This window comes from Anabrus simplex, chromosome 4 (assembly GCF_040414725.1).
Source record: "Anabrus simplex isolate iqAnaSimp1 chromosome 4, ASM4041472v1, whole genome shotgun sequence".
Taxonomy (NCBI): Eukaryota; Metazoa; Arthropoda; class Insecta; order Orthoptera; family Tettigoniidae; genus Anabrus; species Anabrus simplex.
This window is the reverse complement of record NC_090268.1, coordinates 37,823,286-37,851,125: the sequence shown is the minus strand read 5'-3', so window position 1 is coordinate 37,851,125 and position 27,840 is coordinate 37,823,286. Positions and strand designations below refer to the sequence as shown.

General features: G+C 37.1%; 1 protein-coding gene across 2 annotated transcripts in view; it reads right to left on the bottom strand.

Moving 5' to 3' along the window:
* Pgant9 (polypeptide N-acetylgalactosaminyltransferase 9) overlaps positions 1 to 27,840 on the bottom strand; it is a 455,552-nt gene that overhangs the window by 7,051 nt on the left and 420,661 nt on the right. For both annotated transcript variants that reach the window (XM_067145039.2, XM_067145040.2), the window contains exons 8-10: positions 24,198 to 24,308; positions 1,832 to 1,960; positions 911 to 1,054 (exon numbers count right to left, since the gene is read on the bottom strand). In XM_067145039.2, coding sequence (XP_067001140.1) covers positions 914 to 1,054; positions 1,832 to 1,960; positions 24,198 to 24,308 — 381 coding nt within the window. In that variant the 3' untranslated portion in view covers positions 911 to 913. The remainder of the gene's footprint in view (positions 1 to 910; positions 1,055 to 1,831; positions 1,961 to 24,197; positions 24,309 to 27,840) is intronic.

Sequence of the window (27,840 nt, the reverse complement as noted above, 5' to 3'; positions counted from 1 at the left end):
TTTTTGTTTCTAGATCTATGATGTTTCATAATCCATTTTAAACTGATGATTTGGTCAGGGCAGCTTCTTCCTGGACGAAATCCACCTTGATATTCCCCTAGTTCACAGTCAAGATGTTCCTGTATTCTGTTATAGATTATTATTATTATTATTATTATTATTATTATTATTATTACCCTCCAGAGCTAATGATAATTTTCTGGTTGCTTTACGTCGCACCGACACAGATAGGGCTTATGGCGACGATGAGATAGGAAAGGCCTAGGAGTTGGAAGGAAGCGGCCATGGCCTTAATTAAGATACAGCCCCAGCATTTGCCTGGTGTGAAAATGGGAAACCATGGAAAACCATTTTCAGGGCTGCCAACAGTGGGATTCAAACCCACTATCTCCCGGATGCAAGCTCACAGCCGCGCGCTCCTAACCGCATGGCCAACTCGCCCCATAGGATGCATTTTAACCAGGAAAGCTTTCAACATAGGTTATTTATGATAGAGATATCAGACCTAATGAATGGAACTGTATTCCTAAATACACCTATAATACTGCACACAAAACAATGTAACACTGACAGTTCTCATACTTAATCCTTTTCTGTTCATTATTTACACATTTTCTTGCATATTTTCTTCTAATATTTCCTGCTAATTGCTCTAATTTTTAATATACAGTTCTATGCTCATTTGATGCATAAAGCAGTAGTTATCTGATTGACTAGTTCTCCTGGCTTAGTGCTGACCTTTGAAAAAGAAATTTGAACTTCTTCAGTCTAATGATAATTAAGGGTACCATATTTCAAAATTACAACTTAATGTAAGCAGAGGGATCTTAATATAAACAATTAAAAGTAGGCTATAAATAAAATAAGAAAATCAACACCACCCTTCCGAGGAGCACTTAGTATACCGTACCTTCTAAAGGTTGGACGGATTATAGTTCTCAAACTTCCACTTCTGATAAGGTTTTGAGCTGTCACACTCATCCATCCACAGTTTCTGCTTATTTTCAGAAATGGCCAGGCATTTTTTACTACTGCCATGTTGGACAAGTTGAGTCTGTAACATAGACACAGAACACTATAATAGTATTTATTTATTTAGTAAAGAAGAACATCTAAGAAATACAGTACTAAAATACTCTTATGTTCATGTCCATATTTAATATGTGTGTTGGGTCATCAGTCCATAGACTGGTTTAATGCAGCTCTCCATGCCACCCTATCCTGAGCTAACCATTTCATTTCTTCATAACTATTACATCCTACATCTGCTCTAATCTGCTTGCCATATTCATATCTTGGTCTACCCCTACTGTTTTTACACCACCTACACTTCCCTCAAAAACTAAATGAACAAGACCTGGATTTCTTAAGATGTGCCTTTCATTCTGTCTCTTCTTCTCAGCAAATTTAGCCAAATCAATTTCCTCTCACCCATTCGATTCAGTATCTCTTCATTTGTGATTGAATTTATCCATCTCACCTTCGGCATTCTTCTGTAATACCACATTTCAAAAGCTTCTATTCTCTTCCTTTCTGAGTTAGCTATCATCCATGTTTCACTTCCATACAATGACATGTTCTAGACAGTCTTTAAAAACATCCTTTTAATTTCTATATCAATGTTCAAAGTGAGCAAATTTCTTTTCTTAAGAAAGGCCTTCCATGCTTGAGCTAGTCTGCATTTTATGTCCTCCTTACTTCTGCCACCATTAGTTATTTTACTACCCAAGTAATATAATATCAAACCAATTTGAAGATCTAATTATACAAGTAATAGACTAATATATTAATAATAAGAATACAAGTAATTACAGAAAGATTTTCTACTTACATCTGGGTTATATTGCCAGAACTGGTTGCCCTTGGAGCCATGGCATGGATATAAGATGACATCCTCTCCTGAGTAATCCAAACAAGCTTCATCTCTCCGGATTTCACCTATTTTGCTCAGCATCCAGTACTGAATATCACAATACACAAATTAAAAGGTGAACTGTTTAATGCCTACATCTATGTATTACTTATATTCTTTTTGATGGCTTTATCCATAAACATTTCCTATGCTCAAGAAAAACAAATATGGAGTGCAATATTTGTCGAGAGAAAATATATTTTGTTAAGAAGGAAGCCGCACTTTCTGGTGTCCACTCAGTAATGTAACTTTATTTTCAGTCTGCTGAAAACATTTAAACACATAACACTATAACATATCTGTAAAAAAGTTATGCAATGTATTAAACAATGACATGTTTTGTTCTATAAAACATCCTTAGATTCTATCAAATCACTTTAAAACATGCACAATATGTACAATATTGTTTATTGTCAATGATTGACACTTGGTGATGTTATGAATTATCTATGAGACTTATTTTGTGCCAATTTTGACGTATGGATCAGAAATGAGGGTAATGAAAGAGAGGGATAAAAGTAGAATAAAAGCAGCGGAAATGATGTTTGAAAGGTGACAAGTGGGTTTAACAAGAATGGACCGAGTAAGAAATGTGAGAGTTACAGAAATGGTAAATGAGGTACCCCTACAGGAAAAGATAGAAAAAATCAAGGCTGCAGTGGTATGGATATGTTAAGAGAATGGGAGAAGAGAGGATATCAAGAAAGATGTTAGAAATGGAGTTGAAGGGAAGGAGACCTAGAGGAAGACCAAGGGACAGATGGCTGAAAGATATAAAGAAGAGCATCAAGGCAAGAGGAGGGAACTGGGCAACAGTGACAGAAGAAAAGTGGTGGATGAACAGAAAACAGTGGAGAAGCTTATGTTCCAAGCAGACCCAGCCTGTGGTTGGAAACTGTTCCAGATGATGATGATGATGATGATGATGATATGAACAAGTGAGAACAAACTATGATTACAGTAGTCCTCCACTAACACCTTAGTAACTTTGAGAAAGTTTTCTGCACTTATCTAAGCTGCTATTGTCACCTCCAGTAACTCTGATCGGACTGAAGCCAGTTCCCTCACTCCGGTCACAGTTGCTATGGAGAGGGGTGAGTGCTGATTCTTCATCTTACAATGGATTTTTGTGCATTAGGGAGTAAATGTAAGCCAATTATTTTGATGAAACGAAAGTAAGGAATTAAACTAAAGAAAATCTTTTCAGACCTTATTTTTGGTGATAAATAAAACATCTTGAGTGGTGAGAATGCTGCATAAATTCAGAGAATTTACAGCAGATAAGAATATCCTAACTCACAATCCAGATATTTAGCATCAGAGTAGCATCCTGTGGGATTCATTAAGTGCTAATGCAATGTGAAATGTTATTCGGAAAATTAATTCAGTAGCGCAAAGAGGAGAGGGAACTTAGTGGGGTGAGGGGAATGTTGAGGGTATTAACTCTGTCCAGTGGAGAGGGGAGGGGAGTGCCGATTCTTCACCTTACAATGTATTTTTGTGCATTATAATTTGTATTTTCAACAGACTGAAAAGCTTTAAAGTTACATTAGAGAAAATATATACTCTACAAATCTGTATACAGTTATTCCTCCTAAGAGTGAAGTATAAAAAATACCTGTTTAGCTTTCTTCATATCACATTTATCCCAAATTGCTAGTTTTTTTTAATGAGAATAGATGTCACTCATACACAGGCACCTTAAGTGAAGGGTGAGTTGGGGAGGGGTATGAAGCAAAAGATTTTCCCTGCAAAATTTGGGTAGTTCAATAAAACTTAAAAAAAGAAATTATTTTAAGTAATTCAATAGTGTATTTTAATCTAAGGCAAATTAGGGAGAAAAAGTAAGTTTAAAGCTTCACTTTCCTAATAAAAAACAAAATTATATGAATACCATGCAGAAAACACATTAATTGAATACGAAGTAGCTTTTTCTGTAGCAATAAATTCTTCTCCAGCAGTCTATACATAAAGAGGAGTTAAATTTTCAATGCACGAAGAAACATTTCATAATGACAGTGTCAACCAGATAAGAATGTTTAACTGCAATTAGAAGAAGACGAAAACATAGGCATTAAGCAAAAGCAAAACCCATGATAAAAGGTTGCCAAAGTCGCATTCAACAAGAAGAGGACTCTGTTGTCAGCAAGTTGAGCTTGGAACTAAGGAAAAAACTGGTGAAGTGCTACATCTGGAGCATTGCACTGTATGGAGCAGAGATGTGGACCATGAGAAAGGGAGAAAAAATACCTAGAAAGTTTTAAAATGTGGTGTTGGAGGAGAATGGAGAAGATAAGTGGACAGATTGGGTGACAAACGATGACTTACTTAGGAGAGAAGGAGAGAAGAAAACTATTTTGAATACAATTCTTCAGAGGAAGGCCAACTGGATTGGACAATACTTAGACAGGAGGGGCTCATACACGACGTCATTGAAGGGAACAAAGGAACTGCAGGATGAGGAAGAAGAAGAATTGACACAAAAGATGGGAGGAGATACAGCAGGCTGAAGGAAGAAGGTGAAAACAGGGGGAACACTGGTGTTAGAAATTCTCCATACGAAGACACCGACCTGTCACTAGGCACAATACTATATATAAATAATAAAAGGTATTTAAATGTAGAAAACTCTCTCAATCACAGTTGAGGGCTTGGATATAATGTTTACCAACACTGTCACTCACTTAGAACTACCCAGGAGGCATGTACAGCAGAAGGATGTGAACAATGTTACCTGTGTTTAACTACTGAAAAATATGTTTTAAGCTTCAATTAGTACTGCATTATCCATCTTTCCACATCTTTGACCCTTTCCCTAGTCATTCCTCCAGTTAATCAAGAGAACATGTATGACTTGGAGTACATATCTATATTAGTTGCACAATTAGGTTTTCCAGTTTTCTACATACCAGGTTTATTTTCTCAAAACTTGTGTGTTATGAATTCACTCTAGCTATGGTCTTCATAAGAAGCAGAGCTTTCAAAAAGAAGGTGGCACCTAGAAGGACTGTTCAATGGTGTTTTATTATAGTAGTTCTGTAACTTGTCAAGAATACTTATGTAGGGATGTTCAAGATTCTCAGAAATTCCTTAAGATGAAGTCTCTCTCAAATGAAGTGACCAGATATCCCATTTGGAATGGATGAGCATCATTTCCCAGCCTGTTATCTCAGTGTCCCAATAGGTTTTGCTGGGACATCTATTTGTTAGAAATGGCAATTTACCTTATGTTTATAGTAAATATTGTAGTAAAATAGACAAGAGAGTTGACTGTTGAATGTTGTAATCATTTTGCTTGTGTTTATGGCAAGAAGATAGTTCCGTCTGTGGATAAGTGGTAGAGTCAGCCTCTGGATCCCAAGAGTGTAGATTTGAACCTGGCAGAGGTAGTTACAGTTTTGAAGGGCTGAAAAAATCTATTCAGCATTCTGTATTGGATGATTTCAGTATGTAAAAAATCTTTGATGACACATTTGATGTTTCCCCAACAAAATGAGTTAAAACTCACAAGAAGAGGCCAGCGTCCAACTGATTTCAACAGGCTTCAATGTACCTGTTGGGGGACAAACATTAACTCATGTATAAGGGATTAGATCCATACTCTTTCCGTTTTGAAACAAAATGAGGTCAAATGTCATGATGCAGGATCCGCTTCAGACTAAGTGGAGGTGATAGAACACTAAAAGGCGAACGCATTTTACTTGAACATGTCATGTCCGCAATCTAATAATTTCTGAAAAACTAATGAATCCCTGATTCCAATGCAACGCATATATACTTGGAGAGTTACACTGCAGTCAAGTGGAGCGGTGGTAGAGTGGTCACCATAGTTATGTGCGAACCTTGATGATGTGAGTGTTCTATCACCTCCACTTGGTCTGAAGCAAATCCTGCATTATGACATTTGGCTTTTTTTTTTTTTTTTTCAAAAACGAAAGTGCATTGACCTAAACCCCGATACACAAGTTACTGTTAAGTGTCCCCCAACAGGTACATTGAATCTTGTTGAAATCGGTTGGACGCAGGGTCTGGTCTCACCTTGTCAGCCATACAGTATATTGCCCAACAGAGATCTGTTTATCTACTATCTGGTAAAGTGAAACACAATGTCAAAATGGACATGCAGACAGCAAACAAAATGCTTGCACATTGTAGCTGAGACCATGCGATTGTTGTTATTTTGTAAGTAAACAAATGGTATTATTTGTTGAATAATGTACTAATTTTGCCTTATGTTAATAATAAACAGATAAACAGGTTTATGTCTTTTCTACAATATTGTATTATTTTTAATATGGAAAATAAATGTACATAATGTTGTATAATTATGGGGAGGTTGAGGTTGTAAAGATTTTAGTATTGGTAAGTGTCCAATTGTCAGCTTCAGAAAATAGTGTCACATTATCTCATATAACCTCCGTGGCTCAGGCGGCAGCACGCCGGCCTCTCACTGGTGGCTTCCGTGGTTCAAATCCCCACAACTCCATGTCAGATTTGTGCCGGACAAAGTGGAGGCAGGACAGGTTTTTCTCCGGGTACTCCGGTTTTCCTTGTCATCTTTCATTCCAGCAACACTCTCCAATATCATTTAGTTTCATCCGTCAATCATTAATCACTGCTCCAGAGGAGTGTGACAGGCTTCAGCAGCCGGCATAATTCCTGTCCTCGCCGATAGACGGGGGATTAATTCATTCCATTCCTGACCCAGTCGAACGACTGGAAACAGGCTATGGATTTTCATTTATCTCAAATAACATTAATATGAATAAATGCTACCAATCACCAAACAGAAATAATTCAGAGGTGAGATGATTGTGGGAATTTAATAACACATTTTGTTTAAGAAAAAGAAAGTTCCTCAGGTCCTATCAGTAATTGAAAAGCATAGGAAATTTTGTCTGAAAGAAGTCAGTACATGTTAACGTAAGTTTAAATGTTCATGTAATCTTATAGCAGAGCAATATTATACCATAACATGACAATACCATGACAATAACACTGGAATTATAATTACCATAAAAATTATAGTAAATAAACATATTTTTCATGTTTGCAATAAAAAAGACAGCAAATAAATAAACTTTTTTTCATGTTTGTGTATTTTTCTATGTAAATAATCAGTTGCATACTTGTTCAATACTGCATCTACATCTAGCTCTATAAATGCTATGCCTTAAAGGAGAAATCAATGCTGTTAGTAAACAAGCTTAGAAATTACTGCTAAGGGCACAAGGAAAAAATCACATGTCAACAAATAAAGTAATTAGGTTAGCCTAAAGTAAATGAAACACAACACTCAAGTGACTGGTACCAGAGCATACTTCATAGAAACCATGCAAATTTTAGCAGACAGAAATTCTTATACAGACGTATTTTACAGAAGTGAGAAACTGAGGATAATAGAGCTCCTTGCTAAGAACAGAAATTTGTCAGGTGGTTATATTTTCATGTCCTTATCAACCCATGACACTCTATACAAAAACTCCGAGGGGAAGAAATGTTACTGAAGGCAGTATGTATACATGTGTAACATTTCATTAATAGAAAATTCATGTACGGTAAGACCATACAGCAGGGGATTTATTTCAAGTCCTTTGTAAATATCATGCAAAAACAAGTTAATTCAAGGCTTTCTGCCAGTTTATTTATAAATAAATAAATAAATAAATTTGCTCATTTGAAAAAATATTGTGCAGCACAGAGGAGGAGTTGTTTACTGTACAACTCGGCATGAAGTTGCACTTCAAGAAGACTGAAATGATTTGCATAGTTTTGTGATTAGATGAATGATCGTGCAATTGGAGGCCATGAAATTGCTGCCATCTGCGGCCTACGTAAAGGCTCGCAGAGGGTACTTGTATTAATGGAATGCTGCTTCCACTTGTGAAAAGCTTGTCGACTACCTGACATGCCTCTATGATGCAATCAAAGAATTTTCACTCAGTTATTAGAATTCAAGAGGGGAAATATGGCAGCTAGGGTCAGGACGCTCTCGAACGACCACCAGGAGAGAGGATATGGGATCCTCTGACAAGCATGAGCAGATCTGACTATTACAGTGTCCATCATTCAGGTACAAGTAGTACCCTCATTACTGGCTCCTGTGTCTGTGAATGGCTGAAGGAAATTTAGCTTCATGGCATTCATTACGCATCCTGCAATTGACATTCACCCACTGTATTTACAATGGTGACATGAATGACAAACCGAATAATAATAATAATAATAATAATAATAATAATAATAATAATAATAATAATAATAATAATAATAATAATAATAATAATAATAATAATATTGGCTTTACATCGCACTAACTACTTTATCGGTTTTCGGAGATGCTGAGGTGCTGGAATTTAGTTCCGCAGGAGTTCTTTTACGTGCCAGTAAATCAGACGTATTTGAGCACCTTCAAATGTCGCCGGACTGAGCCAGGGTCGAACGCCAAGTTGGGGTAAGAAGGCCAGCGCCTCAACCGTCTGAGCCACAGAGCCCGACAATGACAAATCTCAGCTGCTATGGATTGGAACCGGGTTGTCATTAGTGGCAAATCCTGGTTTTCTTTGAACACTGATCTGGAGGCCTCATGATGAGTGCTTCAGTCCTGTCTTTGCTTTTGCACAACATACTGCCCTCATTACTGGTGTGCTGGTCTGAGCGCCTACCACATATGTTAGCTGATCACCTCAAGTAGCGACATGAGGTACATTGACAGCACAGCGATACATGCAGGACATTCAGAGGTCACATGTGTTGCCCTTCATGGTAGGTCATCCACGAGGCATTTTCCAGAGGGATAATGCTCGGCTGCACACAGCAAGGATGTCACAGGAATGCCTCAGCAACACTGACACACTTCCCTTGACCTGCCTGATCGCCAGATTTATCACCCTTTACATGATGAAACTCTTGTCTATATACCACGCAGCCAAGATTCATAAATGGAGCTTATCATCCATCACTTCCTACTGCTTTCATATGAGACTGATAATGTCTTCCTCTTCCTTACTCAGCTTATCCCAGTCATTTTTAGGGTTGTTGGAGCTACCCAGGCTCATTTTTGTTTTGGCCAGGGGTTTAAGGCAAGATGCCCTTCCTAACGCCATGTGATTCTTGAGATGAAAATATCAGCCCATCGAACATGTCTGGGACCACTTGAGGCACCAACAGCAGAAGTCTAGGAGTGTACAAGATCTAGAGGATCAGTTAAGCATATCTTTCCATATTTGTTGCAGCATATTATACCAAACCTACACGCGTACACATATCACATCATGTATCCCATTTAGAGGTGGACCCGCAAGGCACTAGTCTCTCCCTTTGAGTGTTACTTTTTTTCAATTAACTGTCCTTTTTCTTTGATATTCTAATCACTTATTTACACTGACTGACAGAGCAAATGCAACACCAAGAAGGAGTGGTCAGAACTTTATGCCAATTGCAGGATAGACTGACGTCACGGAGGTATGCTCATGATGTGAAATGCGCCGCTGTGCTGCGCACGTAGCGAACGATAAATGGGACACAGCGTTGGCGAATGGCCCACTTCGTACCGTGATTTCTCAGCCGACAGTCATTGTAGAACGTGTTGTCGTGTGCCACAGGACACGTGTATAGCTAAGAATGCCAGGCCGCCGTCAACGGAGGCATTTCCAGCAGACAGACGACTTTACGAGGGGTATGGTGATCGGGCTGAGAAGGGCAGGTTGGTCGCTTCGTCAAATCGCAGCCGATACCCATAGGGATGTGTCCACGGTGCAGCGCCTGTGGCGAAGATGGTTGGCGCAGGGACATGTGGCACGTGCGAGGGGTCCAGACGCAGCCCGAGTGACGTCAGCACGCGAGGATCGGCGCATCCGCCGCCAAGCGGTGGCAGCCCCGCACGCCACGTCAACCGCCATTCTTCAGCATGTGCAAGACACCCTGGCTGTTCCAATATCGACCAGAACAATTTCCCGTCGATTGTTTGAAGGAGGCCTGCGCTCCCAGCGTCCGCTCAGAAGACTACCATTGACTCCAAGGCATAGACGTGCACGCCTGGCATGGTGCCGAGCTAGAGCGACTTGGATGAGGGAATGGCGGAACGTCGTGTTCTCCGATGAGTCACGCTTCTGTTCTGTCAGTGATAGTCACCGCAGACGAGTGTGGCGTCGGCGTGGAGGAAGGTCAAATCCGGCAGTAACTGTGGAGCGCCCTACCGCTAGACAACGCGGCATCATGGTTTGAGGCGCTATTGCGTACGATTCCATGTCACCTCTAGTGCGTATTCAAGGCACGTTAAATGCCCACCGCTACGTGCAGCATGTGCTGCGGCCGGTGGCACTCCCGTACCTTCAGGGGCTGCCCAATGCTCTGTTTCAGCAGGATAATGCCCGCCCACACACTGCTCGCATCTCCCAACAGGCTCTACGAGGTGTACAGATGCTTCCGTGGCCAGCGTACTCTCCGGATCTCTCACCAATCGAACACGTGTGGGATCTCATTGGACGCCGTTTGCAAACTCTGCCCCAGCCTCGTACGGACGACCAACTGTGGCAAATGGTTGACAGAGAATGGAGAACCATCCCTCAGGACACCATCCGCACTCTTATTGACTCTGTACCTCGACGTGTTTCTGCGTGCATCGCCGCTCGCGGTGGTCCTACATCCTACTGAGTCGATGCCATGCGCATTGTGTAACCTGCATATCGGTTTGAAATAAACATCAATTATTCATCCGTGCCGTCTCTGTTTTTTCCCCAACTTTCATCCCTTTCGAACCACTCCTCCTTGGTGTTGCATTGTCACTGTCAGTCAGTGTAAATCAATGTTGCAATCACATCTATCAAGTTTCATGTGATTCAAGAACTCCTTCATGGTATGTTGTTGTTGTTGTTTTTTTTCACATGAGTGGAATTTAAACACAATTTCTGTATAGATGCAGAGTGATGTTTCTAAAGCACCTCTCAAAATGTAATAGTGAAAATTGTAATTCATTACGTACAATACAAAATTATTTCAGGTTGTTGGCCTAACTCTTTATCATATCCGGTCAAAATACATAAACTGCCATGAACATAAATAATTTCTTAAAGCATAAATTGAAAATGTTGTTAAATTTCCACCCTCTTTCTTTCATTATTTTCTGCCTCCACTTCAAATTTGGGTATCGCCACAGTGACCGGGAGAACTTCACCCCACCTTCATGTTCTGTGACGTAACCACGTCATTGTGGCTGAATAGCATACGCTCATTGCCCGCCCGTGGGATGAATTGCCCAGCATGAGCACGTCTGATGTAGACTATAGCATATAATCAAATAATATGTATTACAAGCTAATACTGTATACAATATTATTTAATCATATAGAAACAATCTCCATTTTTTTATGCCGTTAATTACAGCACTTCTAATAGCAACTTGTTGACGAGAGATTACGTACAGTAATGGAACACGAAACATACCCCCATTAACACCAAGGAAAAAATCTGTTAGTTTCTACTGTTGGGCATATTTTTCTATACACAATGTTTAACAATGTTAATTGCTTGCTATGCTGATGGTACAAGAGAGGGCTTCCTTCTAGCGAGTCATCTCATTGGAAGTCATCATCATCTTGTTTTTCTTCTTTGGCAGCTGCGTTGACGATACCTCTATCGATAGGATGCTCAGCCACTATAACATCAGAGTCCACATTTACGTAAGCCTCGAAGTCAGCTTCACAATTAACAAGCACCTTCCTTCTCTTTGTATTCTGCAGCTGCCGAGTCCCCTTTGAACGTTCTGCATTGCAGAAGCAATTTACAATTACCTGTACTTCCTGCTTCACATCATTTGCTCAGCATTGTTATTGACCCTGGTTGATTGATGTCCATTAAAGAATCAACAGATTCAATTCTTCTTAGGAATCCCTGAACAGCCCTTCTCCTATATTAGTGATATTAGTGCTTGAAGTTTTTGATCACCCATTGGTCCATGGGCTGTGGGGTGAGCAGGGCAATCACCTATGAATAAAAAGAGGATTTTCCTTCCTTCATGTTGAAACTCTTGTCTATTTACCACGCAGCCAAGATTCATAAATGGAGCTTATCATCCATGACTTTCTACTGCTTTCATATGAGACTGATCATGGTTTCTTCTTCTTCTTTACTCAGCTTATCCCAGTCATTTTTGGGGTTGTTGGAGCTACCCAGGCTCATTTTTGTTTTGGCCAGGGGTTTAAGGCAAGATGCCCTTCCTGACGCCATGTGATTCTTGAGATGAAAATATCGGCCTAGAATCAACCAAAATTTCAACCTCAGCCATCTACATGGGAAGCCAACAGGTAAGCCACTGAGCTAATCCTCCCACTCACCAGTAATTACTTCACATGCGAAAAAATAGCAGCGCTTTGCCAATTTCCGATCACTACAAGTTTTAATTTTTGGTTCTGATCAAATTAGCTTTCATCACCACCGCAACTCTTTCTTCTTTTTCCCCTGAAACACTTTTCACCTTTAAATGCCAGGGTCTTTCCAGGCAAGCATTTGCAGCAGAAAGCAGTCTCATCATGTCAGCTTTAAACACGTTATTAGGATTGTACGCTGTTAAAACAGCTGGTAAAACAGCTGGTAAAACGTATTCTTGGTAATGTTTGCTGTCCACTTCACTGAGTGAAGCACTTTCACCCAACATTACATCCACATCCATACCGTAATGGATAGCACTATTACCTGCCGTCCTCAGGGGCCCGGATTTGATTCCTGGTACTGTCAGAGATTTAAGCATGATGGGAGGGCTGGTATGTGGTTAAAATGGTACATGCAGCTCACAACCATTGGGGGTGAGCCTGAAAAGAGCTGCACCACCTCGGTACGAGGACACAAGTTTACTTCACTTCACCTGTAATTACCATTTGCACAATTCCATTCCAAAGTTACAATTTTTCCAGCCATCCAGAGGTGGCCTGAAAAGATTTACAACCTAAGTCAATAGCAAATTTTTCTGCTTGTTCACAAACTAAGCTACTGGTGGTTGGAATGTTTTTGTCTCTCACACAGGTTATGTGGTGAATTATAGCTTCTTGATGTTTGATGTTTTAAGTCTCTTCCGCTGTTGTATAAATCGTGATTCATTTACCACCAGATAACCAAATACAGTTGCAATAGCCTCCCCTTTTTTTTTTTTTTTTCTGATTCTTCTCCACATCATTTATCACTCAAACTTTTTCACCAAGACTTAGATATTTCATTTTGCATTTCTTCATGCTTTACACTCACAGAACTGTAAGCAGACACTGAATGACTGGTCAAGAAGACGCTGCAGATTTTTCTGGTACTGATGTGATAAAGGGGGATGGCCCATAGAGTCTTTTCACACTTCCTATCACAGCTGCCTATGGTCCAACTCACCATGAGTGGAGAGATAACCCAATACATAAACGTACCGAGGTCGGCCAGAAAGATGTACAGTAGTATGCATAGGAGCACTAACACACAAACAATAAGTGCTGTATTTCACAGTTGATGTTGTACAAAATTTCCAGTACAGAATATTCTCTGCTTTCACGAAGGAAAGTTTTGCTTTGAGAAATTCGTATAATCGAATTTCAGATAACAGAAATAAATACATTTGAAGAATAGGACTGATGGTCAGGAAATTGAAGTTTATTTGAGATACTGAAAATTTGAGTAATGGAGGTTACAGATATCAAGGTTTGACTGTATTTAGGAGTTGGCTTGATCAGTCATCAGCGACATCTCCACAGAGCCTACAGACTATAAAGAAGAATTCCAGGAGAAAAACGTATTCTCAGAAACGAGTAGCGGCGGTGGCTGCCGACAATGATGACAACAATGACGAGGGGTTGCAGTAAGGATGTAAAAGAGAGAGTAAGACCGCAATAAAAGTATGGTTCCCATGTATGAGATCCCCACTAGGATCACTTGATTCAAAAACTGGAAAGGATATAAAAAAAAAAAATAATAAATAAAAAACCAGCACATTCTGGGCAATTTCCAGCAAAAGAGAGATGTAAGGAAAATGTAGCAAACTTTGGGCCAAGAAGACTTGGAAGTAAGGAGACGAGCTGCTCAACTAAATTTTATGTTTAGAGCTGTCAGAGGTGAGATATTGTGGAATGACATTAGTAGTCAAATAAGCTTGAGTGGAGATTTTTAAAGGTAGGAATGATCATAATATGAAGCCAAATTGGGGTAAATATTTGTTTGTAGGAAGAGACGTTCGACAAATTTCCAACTGAAATCATTCAAGAAAAGGCTAAGTAAACAACTGATGGGGAATTTGTCACTGAAGCTACAGTCCTAAATGCAGATTAATGATGAAGTAGGAATGGTTTAGAACAGACAGAGGAGTTTGACAAGGAAGTGTCCATTCACCAGTACCCTTTAATATAGTGCTGGGCAACATTATGAGGAAAGTTTGCCAAAGGTCAACAGCAAATGATAAGAAAGTCATAGCATATGCAAATAATGTGATAATAATAATAATAATAATAATAATAATAATAATAATAATAATAATAATAATAATGATAATAATAATTTTGTGTGGCTATTTCTAGCCGAATACAGCCCTTGTAAGGCTGACCCTCCAATGAGGGTGGGCAGCATCTGCCATGTCTAGGTAACTTGTGTGTTATTGTGGTGAAGGATAGTGTAATACGTGGTGTGGGAGTTGCAGGGATGTGGGGACAGCACAAACACCCAGTCCCCAGACCACTGGAATTAACCAATGAAGGTTAAAATCCCAGATGCGGCTGGGAATCGAACTCGGGACCCTCTGAACAGAAGGCCAGACGCTGACCATTCAGGCAACGAGTTGGACAATAATGTGATGATATGGGAAGAAAATGAACAAAAATTGGAAGAACAACTAAATACCTGGCAGAGGGCAATTGAAAAAGCAGGCATGGAAATAAGTTTTACAAAAAGTGAAGTAATGATAGTGAAGGATGTTTAGTGTGATGAAAAAATTCCTAAATGAAGTAGATGCTTTTAAATACCTAGGAAGTAAGCTAACTGGGAAAGGAAACATCGAGGAAGAAATTTTGGAGAGGATAGGAAATTGCTCAAAATTTAATTACTGTGTATCAGACATAATTACAAATTGGAAATTACCTACCACAGCAAAAATCATTATATATTATCACATTATTTGCCAATATTGACCTATGGATCTGAATGTTGGACTTGGACAAAAAAGAAAAGATTTTGAGTAGATTGCAAGCGACAAAAATGCGCTTTCTGCAAGGAATCTTGAGTAAGATGAGGAGGACAAGATAAGAAATGAAACAATATGAAACATGCTACAGATCAACCCTCTAAAAGAAACTATGGAGAGAAATAGGCTGAAATGGTTTGGTTATGTCAAAAGAATGGGACAAGAAAGATTTCCAAGAAGAGCTCTGGAATGGTCAGAATTTGAAGAAGACCAATTGGAAGATCTCGAACAAGATGAAGGGATGAGTTGGAGGATAACCTAAATCGGAGAGGACTACGATAGGAGACAGCGATGAACAATAGGCTGTGGTGAAAAAAGAGAAGATTGGAAGAGGCTCTGTGAACAACCTGCATAAGCAGAAATGTATCAGGAAGAAGAAGAAGAAGAAGAAGAAGAAGAAGAAGAAGAAGAAGAAGAAGAAGAAGAAGAAGAAGAAGAAGAAGAAGAAGATATCAAGTCATATACCATACCAAAGTGCATACTCATTATTTAGGAGAATTGGATTAAATGCCTGACTAAGTGGTCAGCGTAGTGGCCTTCAATTCATAGGACCTCGGTTTCAATCTCTGACTGGGTTGGGAATTTTGATCATAAATGCCATCACCTGTGTTTGTATTTATCTTACACACATCTTCATATACACACAACACATCATACTACCAACCACCATAGAAACACACAATAGTGAACACATCCCTCCACGAAGATCATGCTGTCCATATTATTGCCAACCCCAGATAATTAGCAAAAGGCCAGGGAAGAAAAAGGACAAAACACATTCTTCTTTCTCCAGGCCTTTGTTCCAATTTATTAGAGTTGGCAAGGATTAAACACATTTTTGTTTAAATCAGAAATCAAGGTGACATGCAAAACCCTATTTGGAGAAAACGCCCTGTTTCTATGCAATAATCTTTTCTATGTACCTTTCCATTTACAGTATTTGCTCTGTACTGGCAATGGTGCTACCATGATGTAGTTCAAGGATCAAATTAACAGATGGCTTTGCAATCAAAAACTAACATTTATTCTTGTCTACCCTGTTAAATCACATCTAGTGACTTTTGACTGGCAGATAAATAGAAAGATAGGAACATGAAAAGGAACACATGACAGTGCTATGGAGAGAGCCCATCTATTATTGTCCTTGTCTCTTCTTTCTACTTCCTCCTCTTCTCTTGTCATCATGTTCATCCTATTACATGTACTTTTCAGGTTCCTTCATTTGTCCTTTTTCATTCCTTTCCATTATTATTATTATTAACTTTATTGGCCACATTGGACCACTTCCATGTACACTTGTTCTTTGAAGGTTGTATTGTTTGATTCTTCTTATGTGCCCAGTACTTCTTCATTCTTTCTGATCACAGTGTTCTTAATTCATCTGAAATCTCTACAGGCTTGTGCATCATTTCAGCTGAAAATTTGTGATTCTTAAGAAGGGTGGTAATTTTATTCTTGTTCTCTGCATCTGTAATTTTGAGTGCAACTGTTCTGAGATCCTCTTGAATTTCTTTGATCCAGTGCCCTCTTATCTTCTTTCCCAGATTTCTCATCACTAGTTGTCATAAAATCCTGTTTTCTGGTAATCATAAGATGTGAAAGAAATAAGAGATTCTCAATCTCTCGATAGACAGTTTCATTGGGGAGGATTCTCCAGACCCCTGGTACTTTTTATTTATGCAAGTTCTGATAATACTTCTTTCAGTTTTGAGGAGCTGGTCAGTTCTTCTTTCATTTTTAATTTGAAACAGGGTTTTGCAAGTGTAAGTGGCTTCAGGCAAAGTTACAGTTTTGTAGTGTTGGATCTTAGTGTCTTTTCATTTTGTAAATTTTGTTGGTTCTATTTATCCATGTTACTTTCTTGCTTAAGTTGCATAATGATTTCTCCAAGGTATTTAAATTGTAGGTCTATGTTAATTTTTTGATTATTTATGACGACTTGTTTATTTCAATGGGTTGCATTGGCATGATCTCCGTTTTTTCAAATGATATTAGTAATCCTATTTTTAATGAATTTTCTGGAGATTGGTGATCTGAGCACAGACTTCTTCCATGTCAACGGCTAAGAGAGCTAAATCATCTGTAAACCCTAGGCAGTTTGTCCTTATTGAGGGTTTTGCTCCAATTTTGATTTTAGGTGGGTTTTCTTTTTGACAAATTTTCATGATATAATCTAGAGCCACTGGAATCATAAGTAATAAATTTCATATTATTCCATACTGAAGAGCAGTTTAATGTAAAACAAGAGCTAAAACATTTCAACCTATTCAGTACTTACTGTATTTATTGTAACCTAAAAATGTTGCATATATTTGAGTTTCGGTCTTGCTAGAGTCCATCACCGGTCAAAATCATAAAGTTAAGGCAAGGCATGAATTATAATAGAAAAAATTTATGAAACAAGAGTGTGTTGCAGACATTCAGTGTAAGACAAGTAAAGAGTTGAATGATAAACACTCAACACAATCATGCTAGTTATGCTCAATATCTTTGAAAATTGTTTCATCAACCTGGATCAATACTGCAATCTCAATTTCAACCTAAATGAGACATCAGAAAACTCAAACCTTTTATTTGATCTAATAATTCCTATTTTCAATAAAACAAAATTTAGTAATCTAAACCCCCTTTTTTATTTTTCCCCAAATTCCCTCCAGCAATCACCCACCACTCCACATCCCTCAACCCCATGTGTCCAAAGTGCACTAGCTTTCTCTTTTTGATGGTGTGCATGACTTGTACCTATTTTTTTTTGTAGTCATCTAAGCACTTTGGTATTGCATATCTTATCTACCCATAGACATCTGAAGCACCTCTTAGACGGCAAAATTGAATATATTAAATCCATTAACAGGTTGCCCACAAGTGGAATGTAATCTTTTAAATGGTCAGTGCACATAGTAATAGAAAAAAACCTCAACATATGGCAGTAAACATCACTTATAGGTCTGGATGAAGGGAGAATACTTGAACAGAGTTGCATTATCTCCCTGCTAGCTTTTTACAAGCTGTGAGAGGCTATTGTGCTCAGTTGAGCGTGCGTCCCAAGTTTTGAGACCGGCTTTTTGTGATTTATATAGCTATTTTGTGAGATGGTTAGTAGAAAGAGAGTCAGTCAGCAATAGATTGCTTCAATTTTGGACTCTATGGATGTAGATGAAAGTGATTTTTCATTTCAAGAGTCCGATGACAGAATTTTAAGTAGTGAGTCTTCTCAGTGCAAGAATGACTCAAGTGCCCTGGAGAACGAAACAGCAGCCGATGAAAACACTGAAGTGAGTAACTTGGACCGAGGACCTTCAAGTACTATTATATATAACATTAATCAAGGACCAACTTTACACTTATATTTTACATGACGACCAAGCCTACAGAGCACTTTTCACTATTTTTTGATACCAAAATGTTGACATAATTCACCAGGAAAGAGTAATTCAGGGAAACAAATAGAAACAACAGGCAAAACTTCCATCTAGAAGATGTTTAATCAAAGACTGGTCATCTCCAACACTATCTGACATAAGGGCTTTGATTGGTGTAAAACTTATTTGTGGAACGACTCTTATGCCTTTTTTTGTGCTAACATACTGTCACGAAAAATCTGATAATATCTTAAGGACCTCTGAGATGGAGTAAATCCAATATTCAAGGTAAGTAATTAACATTACGTACATATGCACATTTATAGCTAGTGTTTGATAATTCTGGATGAGTTTTAATTTGCCATATTTTTGGTCCGTGTACAGACACACGCTTCCACACATGCAGGGTTAAAAATATTTTAATCTTTTCTGGAACTGCTTGTGACTGTCTAGGCCACAGCACTGCATAGTAATTCTGAAAACACATAGCACAAAGTATATGGAGATGAAGGCTTATGTTTAATTCTCTGCTGCAGAGAATTTTGGACATTTTCATAAAGGCTCTTGCCTGCTTAATCCGAGGTCATATTTCCATTCAACTGAGGAATATAATTTTGTATACAACTTTTCATCTGCTATTGTGAAATGCTAATCATGTGTACATATTTCTCCTCTTGGTTAAGCATGATAATTATGTAATAAACTGTTCAAGCTCTTAATCACAAAATTTTGTACAAGGGAGGCATTGAACAAGAGACTTCAGTTTTTCAAATCACTGATAACCTGAATAGCTGTCGAGTATGTACCAGTAATCAATTAAGGGTAGGATGAGAAGGAAGCAAATGTAACCAATGATGAAAGTACCATTTTAGTATTATTTGAAGTTAATGGGAAACTATAGAAAAGCATTTCAAGGATGATCAGTGACAAGGTAAAAATCCACCTGCTATGTAATACTGGTATTTGAATACACTGAACTATCCTACAGAGTGTTAAAAGAATATGATGTCAAGTATGAGTTCTTAAGACTTCATTCTTGAAGATATTGCTACAAATTTCACTCAGTTTCAGATTTTTGGATATATATACAGATGGCAAAGCTTGTTACATTCTGGCTGCAAGTATTTCTACACAATTTCCTAAAGTAAGTGAATAGAAGAAATTCAAAGTACCTAAAACTATAGAACAAATTTCTAGCAGCAAGAAGCTAATCTGAACAAAAGTATGAGATACTCAAAGATACCAAGTAGCCTACATTCAATAGAATTCTGATGTGAGGTGAAGAAGCCAAAACTTTACAGGCCTATGTACATAAGTAACAAGGTTCCACCACCTTGCCAAGCATACACTGGCCATGCAAGGTGCAACAGCATAAAGCATTGCCACAATACCTACCTGATTGCCACCCTGCTTGTGACAAGGCCATAATCCTGCAGGCTTATGTAAATCTTCAGGTTTGGAAAGGGAATCCACACATAGATTTGACCACTCGTTTGCAATCTACAGTGATGCAGCAAAAATAGAAGCAAGTGCAAAGAATAAACAGAATAAAAGAGAATTCAAAAAAATTATATGTAAACATCCACATTATTAATGAAAATATGCTCCACCAGAAAAATACAAGTTGCCTACACTCCAAGAAGTCTGAAAGAATAACAATTAAAATACTTGTACCATTGTTATAAAACAGTTTTGTTGTTTTATCAACCAACACATAATTTCCTTCTGTACATCTTCTCTATTTTTTTTATTTTTTTTTCCCTCTAAAGTGAAATATACAGTATTTACAGGCTGGAGACTTATCTTGCCATTGCCACTTTATGTTAAAGTCAAAATATGTGCCCAAATTCATATACTCAGTTGCTTTTCAGATTTATACTACAAGAACATATTACTGAAATGTATTTAATTGTTCACACTAAAAGTTATTAACCCTTAGTTCACACAGCGGGCCATGCCCGACAACAAGAATATCCCGCATAGATCCTACGTTCGGCAATGCCCGACATGATTTTCTTCCCTATATAACTCCTTTGTCGGGAATTACAGGTACAGTAAACTACTGCCATCTTTCTACGACAGTTTGAAGCCATGTAGAGCTATATTCTCTTTGAAATTGGGCTTTGGGGGCATTCTTTGAAGATCATGTGAGTTTGTAAACAAACGTTTTTTAGCAACATGGTGTCGTTCAAACAGCATGAGAAAGAAATAGCCAGACTTAGATGAAAGTGACGTTTATTTCAATGATAGTGAGAATGATTTTCGATTAAGTGATGAGGGAGATATTGCGGAACTAGATTGTGTTGTTGAGTTGATTGATGTAGATCCCGATATTGAGAAAAGTATGCTAAATGGCAGAGCTGGTACCTCTACTAATGGCTGGAGAGAATACCGTGACATGTCCATATGTTTGTGCTTGTCTCTTATCCCTCTGCAAGCAGATTCTTAAATGGAGCTGGAGAGGCAGGAGTGTTCAAAAAAAAAAAAAAAAGAGAGAGAGGGGTAAGGGTGAATTTGAGTTAAAATGTAGTATATGATTGTAAAGAAATATAAGTTGAGTGTTCCTTGTTAGAAGTACACGATTAATTTGCAAAATGTTAGTTTGAAACTGAAGATGCACGCATTCTAGTTGTCAGCAACAACACCTAATACTGTAAGACTGTTTATGCAAACAGGTTTATGAGCAATATGAAAGGTGGGAGGCCTGAAAGGCACAGAGAGTTGGTTTTCTCACCTTCTCGGCCTAAGGTTTTGAATTCAGACCTGATTGAAGCTATTGTACAAGTGCCTGTTCATCTTTTAAGACAATTCCCCATCCCAGAATAATACTGAAAACTGCAAGTAGTTTAGATTTCAGAAGATTGTTGATATTATTATTATTGACTGAACTCAAAACCAAAAATAAGCGATCTTTGTCGAGTGAGAAAGGCAGCAGAAAAAGCAAAGATGGAGAGAAAGCTGTTTTTGTATATTTGTGTGTAACGATAATTGTGGTGCAAAATTAAAGTGTAGCTAAAGTGGATTTAGTGCGTTGTGTACTTCACTACATAATTTGTGTACCTTACCACATTATTATTACTGGAGACAAAAACTTAAGAAATGTATTTTATCTAGTCTATATATTAAAAGAGTTTACTGAAAACAGCTTTGGCAAATCTGTCTGTCCATCCATTCTACAGGATCAAATTGCTTCATTTTTATTTTATTCTCTCCGGAATTACCTGCAGACGAAGGCTTACCCTAACCCGCAGTACATTCTGTACTTAGCAGGTTGCTAAGCTACTAACACTTTCATTAATATTCTGATATATGTGATTTTCATCCTAAGTAATGTCATTGCATGCAGCCATGTTTGATTACTACCCATCAAGCTTGAGAGTATATATTCCTCTGTTCACGGAAGAATTTACTATTCCCTGCTAGATACTCTTTGATTCTCTAACCTTTCCCAGCTTCCAAATATATTCAACAGATGGCAGAGTGTTCCTAATAACTTATACGCTGCTAAGAAGAAAGTCTACATACAAACAGACCCCATCATGACATACGACTTAGACATTATCTGCAAACACCTATCGAAGGATAACCTAGCTACCCTAGAAAGAGTGATGGCCATGTATCTTAAAAAGTTCTCTGACTGGCAAAAACGCTCCTTGGAGACTAAACTATGAGCTCACAAGACATCCGTTCTACACTGAAGAACTGCGATTAAAAGTACCTTTGCCTTCTACGAGACAATACCAACCTTTAATCAAGAACTGCATGATAAAAAAGCCAATATATGGATGGATGAATTCTGACTACGAACTGTGGCATACCATAACACGCATCTTGAGAAGATGGTGATATTAGACAGGAGTATGTGCCAACAACAGGTTTCACCCTCTCTTGTTCATTATCATTATCATTAACACACACCCAAATGTACAGGTCGCTCATGGGTGTCACATAGATACACTTAACACCAAGCAAGTTAAACACTCCTCAGACACTCCTGGCACTAAAAGGCCATAAAGTACAAAGAACACGTTAATGCGGTCAAACATAAAAGATATTCAGCAATGGGAGAACATATGGTTGAAATGAATCATAAATTTACAGACATTTCCAATGACATGAAATTATTACATTCAACCAAAAAGGGAAAACTGATGAATGTTTTGGAAAATTTAGAAATTTACCTTACACAAAAATGTAATTCTGCATCAAGTTTTAATGAGAAAAGTGCAGAAGATAACCCACTGTTTAGGCTAGCATATAATCATTTCAGGAACAAAAAGAAGAAGAAAAGAAGAAAAACTTGAAGATCCTAAATTTATATAGTATTCTCATTCGGTTCAACCAAAATTGTATGTATTGATCATTTTTATAATATTTCATAAGTTCTCTTTACTCTTTGATAATATGTATTGGGACACTATACTCCTTCAAATTGTAAAACAAAAGATTGTGTCAAATTGTGTTATTCTTTGACCTAACCACTGATGAAGGGAATGGTTGAGATTTCCCGAAACATGTATGGTTTCATAAATAGTGTTTCTTTCATTTAATGAGTGTATTGATTAAGGTATATTTAAATAAACTATTATAAATAGTTATATTATACATTCTTATTAAATGTTCATAAAACCATTAAAATGGACAGGCAAAACAATATGACTATAACAGACATATCAAGACGAGTTACCTGACCTATTTATAATGAATGCTATGAAACGGCATGGGTTCTCTAGTCATTTATTAATCCATTTCTAATGCATAAGCTACATCGGGCTCTTCCACTTGTACTGCTAACAGAAAAATGATCAAACATGGTATTGTAGTTTTAATTAGCATGTGCCTTTTAGTGCCAGGAGTGTCTGAGGAGTGTTTAACTTGCTTGGTGTTAAGTGTATCTATGTGACACCCGTGAGCGACCTGTACATTTGGGTGTGTGTTAATGATAATGAGAACAAGAGAGGGTGAAACCTGTTGTTGGCACATACTCCTGTCTAATATCACCATCTTCTCAAGAACGGCGCCCTATACCTTCACTCCAAATGAACACTGCATAAAGGTTCAGAGCTAATGCAGGCTTTTGGCATGGAATCTAGTGATAAGAAATTGTATACCACCTTCTTGTACCCTGCAGGCCAACATTCTGATGGTGAACTCGAACTGGCTAACCATGGTATCAGACCATAGACTTGATGCCTTAATAATCATGGCCACCAGTCAGGCTGGCAACATCATAATAGAATAAAACAAACTTAACAAGCAGCATAACAAATCAGTGACAAGATCAGATACATGCAAATGAAAATTGTCTATATCAAAAACCATGAAAATGCCCATATCCACAGCCAAGTTGTTGTAGGTCAAGATGGCAGCAACCCACTTCACATTATTACATTATTTATCATATGGCTTTCAGTGCCAGATATGTCTGAGGACATACTGAACAACACAATAATAATAGTATTGTTAATGGGATCAAAATAAGATACAGGGCATTTATTCAAGAGGTAATGAGAATGGAACCATTGAGAGGCACTGTTAATCATAATAAATTTTCATTAATAAAAAAATAAAAATTTCTTCTATGAAACTGGCAAGGACAAAATAAATTTCCATTCCTACAATCTGGGACTTCTTGGAGAGTTTTTGATGCTGCAGTGCTGTTCCCCGAAGTATGCTCTGTACAACCAATCACTGAGGTGCGTGCTATACTTTGCACACCCACCTGGTTACCGCCTTGCCGATGGCAAGGGTACAGTCCCACTGCTTTGTGTAGGTCAGCCTTCCTGGCAGGGGAATCCAGGCATGTCTTGCCTCCAAAACCCAGGTTACGCACCTGGAGTCACACTGTGTTAGCTTGGGATTCTTAGAAAACAATGAGTCTTAACATTTACAGATCAACATCAAATCTGAGTTCTGGGGAAACACACTTAAAAATAAAATCTCTTAGAAATTATATTTTATAACAAGTTAATGCAAAATTTTAAAATTTCATCTAAACAAAATAAAAAAAGAAATTTACAGAAATACAATGTTTTATAATCATGTTTTGGAACCATCTATATAACTTTATTAGTTAGTACATTATTTCTATGTACGGCATATATTTCTACTTTATGCAAAATGAAAGTAACAGTTAAGCTACACATAGTCCATGTGACAGTCTTCTTATTCAGGCATTCATAGCAAGTAATTTATATTATTATATGGATATCAGGTAAGTTGTTACTTAATAAAGTGATACTTTCAAACTGTCACTAGTTAATTCTGAAAATAAAATTACAAACTTTAGAAAGATTGTTTTTCAAATAAATAAATAAATAAAATATATATATATATATTAGATGCAACTGCTTGAAAGATACTTTAATGCAAGTGCATGCATTTGAAACTGCCTGATTTTATGCATCTGATAGTTCATATTGGAAAGATTTAAGAAGTTGAGGAGTAAATGTTCCAAAAGAAATCTGTTGTATTATATTAAGTCACATAGAGAAAAAGGTCAAGCAAACTGAATAGAATTAAAACCCACAAACAAACCCAGTAAAAGATGAAAGGTAAGATAAAGTAAGCTAATTTTCAGAGCCTAAAGTGGGATTATTATTATTATTATTATTATTATTATTATTATTATTATTATTATTATTATTATTATTATTATTATTATTATTATTATTATTATTATTATTATTATATAAAATTAAAGAAAATAATTATAAAAAATAAACACTCTTCCATTTTATAAAGTCTATATGTAAAGAAACAGGACAATACTAGTAAGAGAAACTTTTCAAAACAAGGTTGTTATTATTACCAATTTCTTCAAAATTAACTATGGGTATTTTTTCTTATATTAGTACACTGATTCAGGTGAGCAACATGGTAAAGAACTATTACAAGTAAATTACATTAATGGCAATTTCTTTTTAGATCACAGTACCTGGGCAGAAATGTTCCAACAATTAATTTCTGCCAAATGTTAGACATGACAGAATAAATAGTGAATTTTAATAAATCAATGGGGCAGTCATGTTACTCGTGGCAAATAAGAATGCCATTGTTTTAAAGAGGGTGTTTAATATCTGGTTGTGTAATAATGACTACAGTTTGGGATCTTCATTAAGTTTCTTCTAAAATTCTAATAATGAAATACATTGATATCCAAAATATATTCTATACTAGCTTTTGTCCTGATCTCCTTAAGAATTTTCATGTATTTTATTAGTTTTAACTAACAGTTTCATAACTACATTGCCTGGGAGATATCACTGTTCTTTAATTCACAACTTATCAAATCTTGAACTCAGATTAAAAAATAAAACAGTACTTCTTTCTACTACCTGTATATGAAAATGAATATGAATATGAATATTGTTGAAAGAAGCCTTCAAATGAAAACTGTTATTCACATAATAATTATCTAGAAAACATATAAAACTGAAATATTTATGTACTATTTACTAGCACATTACATTTTCCTGGAATGTACAGTAAAACATGAATTACCATAAACTAATTAGAAATTATATGTATTGAGCTAGTCTGTCATGTAACATAAAAGGTAGAAATTTTTTGCATGATTGTGAAGTCAAAAATAAAAATCCACGGGATCTGTTTCACAATGGACCACATGATCCAACTTCTTCTGAAGACTTGCTGCTTAATTTATTTACAGCTGCTCCCACTTGTCTTGGAAACTATAAGATGAAGCTTTACTCTTAACTATGCCCAATACTGACTATGTATATCACTGGTATTTCTGAAACTTAATGTCTACGGTTGGGATTAACACATAATAAAGGAGAGTACAAATGATCCACCTTATATCAATACAAAATAGTTGTTAATACAAGATCACAACATTTTTATTAGGGACCAGTTTTGATGTCTTGTAAATTGTAAATTTGTAAATTTCGTAAGAATGACTCTTAAGCACCATCACGTATATTTCTCCCATTTTATGTTATTTTATTACTAATGGTCTATATTTTGTATTGTAATATATATGTATATCTTTGTTCATTTGACCTATTGTGGCTGATGATGGTGCCCAAAGACATCAAAACCAGTCCCTAATAAAAATGTTGTGATCTTGTATTAGCAACATATTTTGTATTGATATAAGGTGGATCATTTGTACTCTCCTTTATTATGTCTTAGTCTCCTTACAATACTGACGAAATATGAAGTTTTTAATATTAAATATACGGTTGGGATGTTAAGGAAAAGCTCATTTTACCTAAAATCTGAAAAATGTGTGAATAATGGATTCCTGACCCCATTTAAGACAATTTTATGTTGCATATTTGGCCATTTTTATTGTTTTGATCACATTTTGCTCATTTTAGTGAAAAATGTCATATTTGGTTATATTTTGAGCATTTTTATTTAAATTGGAATGCATGTAATCTGCATCAAGTTTCGAACAGAGGATTTCCAAATACCGTAGAACTGGAGATATATTCTTTCTTTTCCCGGAACAGACAGGTAGGAGGTTTAGAAGATCTGATTCTGAGAAAGTGCTGCTGTACGGTTATCTCATTGCGTAGGATGTCACTCCAGTATATTTAGCTCAAAAACAATAATTTGCAAACAAAGAAATTCCTGGTCATCTCTCACCCAGTTCATCCTTGACTAGTCCAGTTACACCTCCCTTCCCCTTTCACCACCAATGAATTTTAACCGATTGGTAACACTTGTAGTACTGCAGTGAATTCCGTCAAGTTTAAAGTGTGGTGCAGTTAAGGTGTAAAATTAATAAATTATGTGAAAGAGTTTGGTGAAGAGATCTTCAATACTGATTGAACAATTCATTTTTGTAAACCACGTGAAGTTAAAGTGGTAGCGGTAAAGTGATTTAATGTGCAGTACGGCTAAGTTTAAAAGCTGTGTGAATCAAAAGTCTCAACAGAGCAGGCAGGCCATTTTGTTTGATACAGGGAAATTTTAATCTACCAAACATTCTGATTTCTCGAATGACTTGTACGAAATATTGGTAACTGCCAATATTCCGCTTAATAAGGTGAACAATGAGCGCTTCTGAAAACTGTTATCTACATACACAATGCAGTCAATCCCAGATGAGGCAACATTGCAAAAAAGTTATTTGGCTTTCTGTTATGAAGACACACTTTGTAAAATTAAAATTAGTGTAGGCAACAATAGCAACTGGGTCTCCATTGATGAGAATGCAGCTGTTTGAAGGAGGTATGTTGTGAATATTGTAATTGGCAAGCTTCTCATGAATCTTCCAGGCAATGTATTTTTTCTTCATTCAGAGGTTCTAAATGCCGCTAACCAATCCATGTCATGAAGCTCTTGTGGGATAGTAAAATTAAGTGAGAATGAATCTTTTTTGTTAGTAACAA